At 45.6% G+C, this 11,680-nt stretch overlaps 2 protein-coding genes across 4 annotated transcripts in view; one reads left to right on the plus strand and one right to left on the minus strand.

Annotated features, from left to right (window-relative positions):
- LOC113630642 (integrin alpha-M) overlaps positions 1–5,776 on the minus strand; it is a 37,493-nt gene extending 31,717 nt beyond the window's left edge. For 2 of the 3 annotated variants that reach the window (XR_003437054.1, XM_027126303.1), the window contains exons 1-5: positions 5,669–5,776; positions 4,560–4,665; positions 1,675–1,778; positions 1,299–1,369; positions 1,035–1,152 (exon numbers count right to left, since the gene is read on the minus strand). Coding sequence is in view for 2 of the 3 variants with exons in the window: in XM_027126303.1 (XP_026982104.1) it covers positions 1,035–1,152; positions 1,299–1,369; positions 1,675–1,778; positions 4,560–4,665; positions 5,669–5,696 (427 nt within the window). In the remaining variant the exon portion in view is untranslated. The remainder of the gene's footprint in view (positions 1–1,034; positions 1,153–1,298; positions 1,370–1,674; positions 1,779–4,559; positions 4,666–5,668) is intronic. The other variant, XM_027126304.1, reaches the window with a different exon arrangement.
- Positions 5,777–9,825: 4,049 nt separating this feature from the next.
- Positions 9,826–10,753, plus strand: LOC113630315 (40S ribosomal protein S26-like). The gene is given in 2 exon segments (XM_027125514.1): positions 9,826–10,032; positions 10,035–10,753. Coding segments are annotated over 2 exon segments (492 nt in total). The 3' UTR covers positions 10,320–10,753.
- Positions 10,754–11,680: the final 927 nt, after the last annotated feature.

The following is an 11,680-nucleotide window of genomic DNA, read 5'->3' on the forward strand; positions in this document are numbered from 1 at the left end:
TTGACAACTTCAAGCTCTTGAGAAACCATGAAACAGAGATCCCCAACTAGTCTGTGTCCAGATTCCTGATTCACAGAAACTGTAAGATAATTAATGTTTCTTGTTTTTGGCTGCTAAGTTCAGGAGCAATTTGTCAAGCAGCAAGTGAACAAGCTCGACAAAATCTCTGGCTATCACAGAGCCTACATCCCAGAAGAAAGGACATCTAAGAAATAAGTAAAGGGCTTCCCTGGTGGCGCAGTGGTTGAGAGTCCGCCTGCCGATGCAGGGGACACGGGTTCGTGTCCCGGTCTGGGAAGATCCCACATGCCGCGGAGCGGCTGGGCCCGTGAGCCATGGCCGCTGAGCCTGCGCGTCCAGAGCCTGTGCTCCGCAACGGGAGAGGTCACAACAGTGAGAGGCCCGCGTACCACAAAAAAAAAAGAAAGAAAGAAAGAAAGAAGTAAAATATGGATATATAGGTATGAAGAGGGCAAAGCAGGGCAATGTGGTAGGAAGTGATGGTGGAAATTATTAGAAGAGCCACTCAGGGAAGGTCTCTCTGAAGAGTTAACATTTGAGCTGAGATGACAGTAATAGGTTGTCAGCTGAGATCTGGGGAAAGAGCATGCCAGGCTGAAGGAATAGTAAGTGCAAAGCCCCTGAGGCAGGGACAGCTTGGTGTGGTTCTTGGAGAAGAAAGGCAGCTGGAGCACAGTGACTAAGGTAGAACGGTTGGGAAAGAAGTTGGAGAGGTGGACGAGGGCCACACCAGCTAGAGCCTCAAAGGCTATGGTCAGGCACTGTGGCCAGGCTGAGTCCAGGCACTAACTCTAAGGACAATGGTTGAGACATTGTCTCATATAGATGGGTGGCTATATCAGGACTTTCCTCAAAGTGCAAGATCCTAGCACCTCTCCAGGGCCCCTCTCTGCATTGGAACCCAGTTCCCTCATGCTTCTGCACCAAGACTTTTAAATAACCCCCCAGACTATGAGCCCCTCAGCCCAGTCCTGCCAGCTCCCTCCAGTCTCATGCTACTTGTCTGTACTCACCTCTGAGGGCCTCTGGGAGCCTCCTGGGTTGCTGCAGTAGGTTGGGTTCAAACAGGAAGCAGAAGCCGATCGCATAGGTGTTGTCCTTGCAGATACGGTGCCCAGTGGGGCCACAGGCCTAGGGCGCAGGGGACAGGTGGGAGGGGCTCTCCCTGCTTCCTGTCCTTTCACCCCAGCACCTCCACCCAACAAGACCCCAGCCCCAGCAGTCTTAGGCCTCCAACTCCTTCCCTTGGGACACTCCCATGACCCAACGCAACTCACCAGCAGCTGGAAAGGTTTGGGGGTGAACGCCAGAGACAGGCCCAGGGACATGTTCACAGCCTCCGGGGGTACTGAGGGGACAGATATATATATGGTCACCCTCGGGGATGGACGGGACTGTGTAAGAACTGGACAGGGGATGGACAGGAACCTCAACCAGGGAGACATGGAGGTGTGAGGGGTTCAAAGAGGCACGTAGGTCATGGAAAGGGACACAGAGGGGTGTCCAAGGGTGCCTGCATACAGCTCAGAGGCCAGGGAGCTGGCTCCCTGGGCCCCCATCACAGATCCCAAGACAAAGGCAACGTCTGGCAAGTCCAGGTGTGTACAGAGGTGGAACCCTAGCCCTGGGTCCCAGCGAGGGGCAGTGACTCACCCTGCAGGGGGATGGGTTCACACTTGCCCATGCTGCAGTCACACTTGTAGAGGCCGCCCGTTTGATTGGAAGCCTTTATCTCCTGGGGGGCTCCAACCACCAGCCTGGGGGGAGAGGTGGGAAAAGCTCACCACAGGGACAAGAGAACGCTATGATATCTGGGGAGAGAAGGAGACCATGGAAGTTCCGCCACCCAAAATAAAAGTGGGGGAGCCAACCTCACAGGGATTCCCCAACTCCCAGAAATAGGAGGAAGATTCAGCAAAGAAAAACATGGGAATTTTTTTTAACCGCTGATTGTTTATTGTGAATATTCTCGTAATCCAGTCATTTGAATTCCCAGAGGTCATTTCAGTAAATTCAAGAATTTCCAAATCCTGAAGGCCAAACAATGAAGGTAGACAGTCTACCTTCCCAACTTGGAATCACTTCCCCATTCAGGCAGGGATGCAATATTGCATAGAGGACAGGAATAGAGGCCTTGGAGTTTTACTGCCCGAAATTAAAATTTAGTCCCACCCTTACTTCCTGTGTGACCTTGGGCAAGTCAACTAATGACCTTATTGTGCTTCAATTTTCTCATCTCTAAAATATGGATAATAGCAGTACCTACCTCAAGGTTATTATCAGGATTAAATGAGTTAATCCATGTACAATCCAAAAATGGGAAAATGTTTAATCTTGGAGTGAGAAGGAACTCTCTAAGAATGACATAATACCCAGAGGTCATTTTAAAGTGAATACATTCAACTCCACAGTCATTTTAAATAAATTTCTGTATCTGATCAACTACCAAAAGCGAAGTCAGAAAACAAATGATAAACCGGGGGAGGGAGATGAACAACTCATACCCCAGACTACTTTCCTCAGTATAGTCAGAGCTCCCACAAACCAGTAAGGAAAAAAGACAAACCAAGAGAAAAATGGGCAACAGATAAGAAAAAAAATGTTCACAGAAAAGGAAATAAATCTCTCCTTAAAAAAGAAATGCAGGGCTTCCCTGCTGGCGCAGTGGTTAAGAATCCGCCTGCCAATGCAGGAGACGTGGGTTTGAGCCCTGGTCTGGGAAGATCCCACATGCCGTGGAGCAACTAAGCCCGTGCGCCACAACTACTGAGCCTACGCTCTAGAGGCTTCGAGCCACAGCTACGGAAGCCCACGTGCCTAGAGCCCGTGCTCCACAGCAAGAGAGGCCACCACAATGAGAAGACCCCATACGGTCATAAATTAATTAATTAATTAATTATTTTAAAAAAAGAAATGCAGTTTAAAAGTAAATTGAGGTACTGTTTCTCACCTGTTCAATTTACAAAGATCATAAGTTTGCTAACACTTTGGGTTGGCAAGTGGGTGGGGAAGTAGGTGTTTGCATAAACTTCTGGTGTGAGTGTAAATTGTTGCCACCCTCATAGAGGGTAATTTGGAAAAATCTATTAAAATTACATATGCACATGTACCCTTGGATCCAGCAATCCTAGTCCTAGGAATTTACTTCCAAAATATACGTGCACATGTACAAAATGCCAACATTGTTCATATAGCAAAAGTTTGGAAACAATCTAATGTCCATTAAGAAGAGATTTGGGGACTTCCCTGGTGGTCCAGTGGGTAAGACTCTGTGCTCCCAATTCAGGGGGCCCGGGTTCAATCCCTGGTAGGGGAACTAGATCCCACATGCTGCAACTAAGAGCCCACATGGTGCAATTAAAGATCCTGCATGCCGCAACTAAACATGCCGCAACAAAAATCCCGTGTGTCGCAACTAAGACCCAGGCAGCCTAAATAAATAAATAAATTTTTAAAAGAGATTTAAATGTAATATAAATGTAAATTACAGTACTTCCAAATAATGGAATGTGATGTAAGCATTAAAAAGAACAAGTAAGCTCTTTTTTCATTTATTTGGTAAAATCAGCAAGCTCTATTAATTTAAAAAAAATGCCAAGGACAGTATAGAGCAGAGGCCAGCAAACTTTCTTCTAGAAAAGTAACATTATTTCCATAAATATTATTTCTGTAAAGGTAAATATTTTAGGCTTTGCAGGCCATAGAGTCTCTGTCCCAGACTCTCTGTTCTGCTACTATAGCTCCAAAACTGCCCTAAAAAATAAATGACTAGAGATTATCATACTAAGTGAAGTAAGTCACACAGAGAAAAATGATGTAAATGGACTTATTTACAAAACAGAAACAGACTCACAGATTTCAAAAACAAACTTATGGTTACCAAAGGGGAAATGTGAGGGGGAGAGATAAATTAAGAGCTTGGGATTAACACACACACACTGCTATATATAAAACAGATAACCAACAAGGACCTACTGTATAGCACAGGGAACTCTACTCGATTTTCTGTAATAACCTATATGGGAAAAGAATCTGAAAAAGAATGAATATATGTATATGTATAACTGAATCACTTTGCTGTACATCTGAAACTAATGCAACATTGTGAATCAACTATACTCCAGTAAAATTTTTATAAGTATTGGAAAATAATAAAAAATAATAATAATAAATGACAAGTGGGGAGTAGGGGTAGCCAAGTGTCAATAAAATGTATTTACAAAAATAGGCAGCAGGTTGTAGTTTGAGTATAATGTGTGCAACAAATTGTGTGTAGGATGACGTGGAAGTCTATGCACTGTAGAATCTCTCTGAAAGAACACACGAGAAACCATTCAACAGGGACCCTGCTAGGGAGGGAATTGGGGGAAGGGAGTGAGGAAGAGACTTTCTTACTATCACACTCTTTTGTATCTTTTGAATTTAGAGCTCTGATAAATTAAGAAAAAAACAAATCAAGGAAATTGTGATTTTTTTTTCAGGTATGTTAAGCCTTGGAGGGAAAGTGCGTGAGCAGGGAGTCCCCCTGTGGCCCTTACCAGGATCCCTCAAGCTGGACCACGCTCTGCCCGAAGCCCCTTGCATTGTTTTGGAAGATGACTGCTTTTTCCGTGTCCAGGTTGAACCCGTGACATAAGGCCAAGGCTGGAGGGAGAACAAGGGGGGCGGGAGTCAGGAGGACAGAAGGAGACAGTTAAGAAAGCAGCCTGGGGCTTCCCTGGTGGCGCAGCGGGTGAGACAGTGACTAAGAATCCAGGGGACACGGGTTTGAGCCCTGGTCCAGGAAGATCCCACGTGCCGCAGAGCAGCTAAGCCCGTGCGCCACAACTATGATCTGTTGTTTGTTTTGTTTTGTTTTTAACCTTGAAGGAACATATCCCTGACTTGTTTGATGTTCTTTGTTCTGACAAGATATAGAACTGTGCTGAAAACCATGCTTCTCCGGAACAGTTCCTCAGAGTTCTCTGAGAGGCTGTCTCCTGGGCTATAGTCCTCAGTTTGGCTCAAAGAAAACTCTTTTCTTGTTTATTGATCATTTCCATGAACAGGTGCATTCAGCCCCTCTCTGAGCCCCACCCTGGGTTCCCACCCCACTGATTTGCCCAACAATCAAGTTCCTAAAGACTCAGTTAGGTAATTTCCTTCCTATGCAACTTTCAAGCATTTCTTTCCCTTCTCTGGCTCTTAGTCCACAAAACACAGATACAAAGGGAAAAAACTTGAATCATTTTGATCAGTCAGTCATTCAACAAACATTTACACCTGAGTCTTTGGAAAAGAGGAGACCAATAGGAGGAGGTGAGGTGGAATCCAAGAAGAAACACTCCAAGAAGAGAAGCCAAGACCTGCTGTGCACACTTAGACGTGTCATTTCACCTCTCGGGGCCTCAGTTTCCTCCTCTGTGAAGAAGGGACCAGCCAAACCCCCTTGCATAGTCCGTGAATTGAGTCATTTATCCAAAGCTTCTCTGCTCATCACCTCTCGGTCTAGTTCTACTCTGCTGCTTGAATCCCTTAACCTTCCCCCAATCCCCTTTGTCTCTCCCAGCCTAACTCCTAAGTATTCTGTACCCTTTATCTCCACAAACTCACAAACCCAAAAACTCCCCCCCTCCTCACTCTGAGGGCCCCCCAACTCCTGGCTCACCTGTTAGTAGAAGGACTCTGTGAGTCATCGCTGGAGACAGCAGGAGCCGTGAGGCTGCAGGCACCACTGAGCCACTTCAAGGAGGCCACCAAAGCCAGGAAGGACCGAAAAAGGGAAGTAAGAGGCAGAAGTCTGTCAGAGACTCAAAAGAAGAGGACGAAGGCTCAGTGAGCACACAGCCCTGCCAGACCTGCCCCCTCTACCCAGCCTCCCGGCCCAAACCATCAGGGTCGCCAACCCATAGGTGGCTTTGTTTGCCCACCTGCTTCTAGAAACATTATGAACAGCAAAGCATGGACTTATGACCTGCCCCCTAGAACATGTCTCCCTGAAAGCACGCTTTGCAAAATGTCCCTCCCTCCTGCCCAGGGAAGTGAGAATACCTGTCAGCCAGAGCATCCTCCTGTGTGGCCATCAGTAAGGTCAACTCAGGTACAGAGAAACCTGGTGCTTTTTTTTAATATAAATTTATTTATTTATGTATTTATTTTTGGCTGCGTTGGGTCTTCGTTGCGGCACAAAGACTTCTCAGTGAGGTGGCTTCTCTTGTTGCGGAGCACACGCTTTAGGCGCACAGACTTCAGTAGTTGTGGCGCCGGGCTTAGTGGCTCCGCGGTATGTGGGATCTTCCTGGGCCAGGACTCGAACCCGTGTCGCCTGCATTGTCAGGCGGATTCTTAACCACTGCACCACAAGCAAAGTCCTCTACCCGGTGCTTTTTTAATATTATTTTGCTTTAAAAAAAAAAAAACGGCCTCAGGACTTCCCTGCTGGCGTAGTGGTTAAGAAGCCACCTGACAATGCAGGCAACACGGGTTCGAGCCCTGGTCCAGGAAGATCCCTCATGCCGTGGAGCAATTAAGCCCAGCACCACAACTACTGAGCCTGCGCTCTAGAGCCCGTGAGCCACAACTACTGAAGCCCGTGGCCTAGAGCCCATGCTCCGCAGCAAAAGAAGCCACCGCAATGAGAAGCCCACACACCGCAACAAAGAGTAGCCCCCACTTGCTGCAACCAGAGAAAGCCCGCACACAACAACAAAGACCCAACGCAGCCAAAAAAAAAAAAGCCTCAAACTCTTTTGCCCTGGAATTTTCACTTCCAAGAATTTATCCTAAGAAATATCTGAGAAGTACAGTCAAAGATGTCTGCACAAGCTGTTTTCAAAGACACACCAGCATATCTTCATGAAATTACATAGAACACCAAACCATACTTGTGTGTGTCTGCTAATGTGATTCCCCAAGCCAATCATTTTTCATTCTCTCTCCAACATATTTTCTCTTGCCCTTAGTTCGGCTTTCTTAATAACCAGAGCAAAGAAATGTGTGCGCTCTGAAAACAATTCCATTAAAATTCTGAACATTTTGTTTTAAAATTACCTGTTTAAAAATACGTATGTGTTGGGCTTCCCTGGTGGCGCAGTGGTTGAGGGTCCCCCTGCCGGTGCGGGGGACGTGGGTTCATGCCCCAGTCCGGGAGGATCCCACGTGCCGCGGAGCGGCTGGGCCCGTGAGCCATGGCCGCTGAGCCTGCGCGTCCGGAGCCTGTGCTCTGTGGCGGGAGAGGCCACGGCAGTGGGAGGCGCGCGTACTGCAAAAAAATATATATATACGTATGTGTAGGAAAACCAAAATGTTAATAGTGGTGGTCACTGGATCATAGGACAATGGGTCTGTTCTACTCTATTGCTGCAGAGCAAACTACTCCAAATAAAACGGCGACTTCTTTTTTTTTAATTTATTTTATTTTATTGAAGTGTAGTTGATTTACAATGTTGTGTTAGTTTCTGGTGTACAACAAAGTAATTCAGTTATACATATACAGAATAGTTTGCATCTGCTAATCTCAAGTTCCCAGTTCATCCCCGCCGCATATCCCCTCTCCCTTGGCAACCACAAGTCGAAAACAGCAACTTCTCATTGTGTCATGGTGCTGTGGATTGTCTAGCCTCAGCAGTTCTCACTAGGGAATCTCAGATGGCTGCAGTCAGATGGTGACTGGGGCTGGAGTCCTTGAAGGCTCAGTTCGGCTGGACTTTCAAAACAGATCACTCCCATGGCTGGAAGTTGGTACCATCAGCAGGCCAGGAGCTCGGTTGGAGCTGTCAGCTGGAGGACCTCCATGTGGCCTCTCTATGTGGCTTGGGCTGCTCACAGCATAGTGGTTAGACTTCAAGAGCAAGTATTCCAAGAGATAAGAATTGAAAGTTCCCAGTCTCTTAAGGTGTTGACCTGGAAACTGTCACAGAGTCACTTCCACTATATTCTAGTGGTCAAGCAGTCACAGAGCTCGACCACATTCTAAGAGAGGGGAACAAAGATGTCACGTCTCAGTGGGAGGTGTGTCAAAGAATTTGTGATCAGCTTCAATCTGCCACAGGGTGATTTTAATTTTCTTCTATATATATTTGTGTACTTAAAACTTTTTTACAAAAAAAAAAGTGATGCTTATAATCAGAAAAAAAAGAAAAACACCAATAAGTAATTTAAACAACAAAGGGCCCATTCTTGTTAGCAGGAAAGGAGGCTGAGGAAAAAGAAATAAGACCATTGGATCAGGATGAGAAGCTACCAACAAGGGTGTGGGGACATATTTTAATAAATAAGCTGGTGGGACTTCCCTGGTGGCACAGTGCTTAAGATTCCACACTCCCAATGGAGGGGGCCTGGGTTTGATCCCTGGTCAGGGAACTAGATCCCACATGCATGCTGCTGCCACAACTAAGGAGCCCACGTGCTGCAACTAAGACCCGGCGCAACCAAATAAATAAATAATTTTTTTAAAAAAAGAATGAATGCAAAAATAAATAAATAAATAAGCTGGGTTTATTTTTGATTAAAAAACTTTCACACTCTGATCACCACAGGAAGTTGCTCGGATATCACGGCCCCTCTGTGCCCTTAGCAGTGGCCAAGGGCCCACTTGAAAGGCATAGGCAATATCTCAGAAAGATTGTCCAGCCCCCAGAGCCTTTCTTAATGACCCACCCTATGGTGTGCACCTGACCAGGTAACCACAAGGTGGGCACCTAGCTATAAGCTCCCATCCATCCCCTACCCCTACTCTTGACAAAAGCTTAGCTTGAGTTCCCCTGTACATGAACACTGAGACAAGGGGAAGTAATTTATCTGAGAGGTGATCCAGGAAACACTGGTGAGGAAATGAGCCCATAAGAGCTGTGAGATGGAACAAGTTACTGCTGTGGATGATTGGAGCTCAATACACTGAGGAACTCTGAAATCCAGGGTAGAACATGCCTCAGAGTTATCCACCTGAGAGGAGAGGGGGCTAGACTTTTTATCCACAACTCACATCAGCTATCAGTGGAGGGCTGCTTTCCGGGAAAGCCTTACTTCTCTGGTGCATCCTATTTGCCCTGCACCCAGGCAGAGAAGGCTCCAGGAGCCAGAGAGAGCCCTCAGGCAGGCAGGTACTGGCAGCTGGAAACCTGGCCAGCTTGCATGAGAATGATAAACACTGATGGGACGTGAATGGAGCAATTGCAGTGTCTGCTACAGATACTCAGATATTTTTTCATAGCACTCATTATTACATGAAATTATATTGCATATTTATTTAGTTTATCTATTGTCTGACTCCCCAGCTAGAGTCTATAAGCTCCAGAGAGCAGAGATTCTTGTCTGTCTTGCTCATCACTCTATTTCCAGTGCACAGAAGAGTGCCTGGTTCATAAGAGAGATCCCCCCGCCCCTCCCTCAGAGAGAGAATTCTGGAAAGAGGGCAGGATAGCAAGCACCAAGAATCCTTCCTCCCCAACTAGATAGCGATTGTACCAGAAGAATCTCTCTGATGTAACTATTTAGGAGCCCTGAGTCTATAATGCACCAAAAAAAAAAAAAAAGACCTGTGGTTAATTTCAGTGTATTTCAGCTCTTAGCACTGCAGCAGCTACCTACACTACCTGCAGCTACCTCACTAACTGCAATCCCATGGCAAGCTTTGCAGGAGCAGGTTGCATGAAGCTTGTAGGAACCAAGGTGTCAAGAACCCATCCGTTTATGATGCCTATCATGGAATCTTAACTACAAAATCTTCAAAACTTGAAATAATTTGAGTGAACCAGTGTTCCTAACATCAAATCAATCTAAATAGAGCATAAGGCGTTTTGCTGGGTCAGATTAAAAACAACCTCCATGCTCTCTCGCCTCCTCGCTTCCAAGACGACCAGGAAAAGAAGGAATAATGGTCGTGCCAAAAAGGGGCGCGGCCACGTGCAGCCTATTCGCTGCACCAGCTGTGCCCGATGCGTGCCCGAGGATAAGGCCGTTAAGAAGTTCGTCATTTGGAACATCGTAGAGACCGCAGCCGTCAGGGACATTTCCGAAGCGAGTGTTTTCGACGGTGAGTGAGCTCCTGGCGCGAACTGTCCTATGTGCTTCCCAAGCTGTATGTGAAACTACATTACTGCGTGAGTTGTGCCGTTCACAGCAAGGTAGTCAGGAGTCGTTCTCCGGTAGCCCGGAAGGACCAAACACCTCCATCCCGATTTAGGCCTGCGGGTGCTGCGCCACGACCTCCGCCAAAGCCCACGGAAGGAGCTAAGTCCTTAAAGGCTAAAGAAATACGGTCCCCTGGAAAGACAATAAAACGGAAATTATACTTTAAAAAAAACCCACCATTTGCTTAGTGATTTACGGGTCCCTTTCACAGACATAATCTCTTCTGATATTCACGCTCAAACTATGAGTTAGATGCTATTATTAATTCTAATTATCATCTTTCTTGTGCAGAAGTTCTTTTGTTTCATGTGGCCAAATTTATTATTAGGCTTTTCTGTAACTTGTTTAATAAATCTCCAGAGTTAGAAAATTTTTTCATCTATATATTCTTCTCAAATACTTCTTTTCCTTCCATTATTTAACTTCTTACTTTGTGTACTGTTGAATTTTTTGGGTGCAGGGTGAAACAGGGAATCCAGTTTCATTTTTGTCCATATGAACAAATAATTTTCCAGTTCCATTTACTGAAAAGAGTTTAAAATAAGCTTTTAGAAGGAAATTTTACTTTCCTATATTTGTCAAATTTTTTTTTACTACCCATCTGTTTTCTACCCAAGTCAGTGTAATGAAAGATGCCAGTGTTATGTATCACCCCAGAGCAATTGTCTTCTTTCTGAGTCTGAGTAAATTAGGGTATCCAGAACCCACAGCCCCACTCTGTGGAAAACCACTTCAAAGAGAAGAAACTTTTGTTTCCTCCCCAAGGGCAAAAATGATGGGCAGCAGAAACCTCGAATCATAACCCTATTTCCTACTTGAGGCAGATTCAATGGGCAAAAAAGTCATCATTTGCAGATAGTATGAAAATCCAACACCATTAAGTGATAACTTGTTAGAACTAATCTTATTCAGCAAGATCAACATATAAAAATCTAATCCATTTCTTGTTCAGCTAAGACTAATTTTCTGATTAGAAAATATAATAGGAAAAACACCATTCGTAGCACCAAAAAGCTATAAAACACGTAAGCATAAATCTAACATGAAATATGTGTGAACTATTTATTTTTTAAGCTATTAGTCTTTCCTAAAGGACATAAAAGAATAGAGAGGGCTTCCCTGGTGGCGCAGTGGTTGAGAGTTCGCCTGCCGATGCAGGGGACACGGGTTCGTGCCCCGGTCCGGGAAGATCCCACATGCCGCAGAGCGGCTGGGCCCGTGAGCCATGGCCGCTGAGCCTGCACGTCCGGAGCCTGTGCTCCGCAACGGGAGAGGCCACGACAGTGAGAGGCCCGCGTACCGCAAAAAAAAAAAAAAAGAATAGAGAGAGATGCCATATTCATGGGTGACAAGGCTCAACATTATAAAGATATCAGTTCTCCGTCAGATTACTCGGTAATTCAGTGTAACCTCACCCAACAGGATTATTATCGAATTTGACAAGCTGATTCTAAAAATCACCTGGAGCAGAAAACACACAAGAATAGCCTAAAAAACTATGAAGCATACCTTATTACATAACTCCATTCCATAGCCAGACATGCCATAT

This window comes from Aethalodelphis obliquidens, unplaced genomic scaffold (assembly GCF_003676395.1).
Source record: "Aethalodelphis obliquidens isolate GAN/ISIS:26980383/991018 unplaced genomic scaffold, ASM367639v1 scaffold30, whole genome shotgun sequence".
In the NCBI taxonomy this organism is placed as follows: Eukaryota; Metazoa; Chordata; class Mammalia; order Artiodactyla; family Delphinidae; genus Aethalodelphis; species Aethalodelphis obliquidens.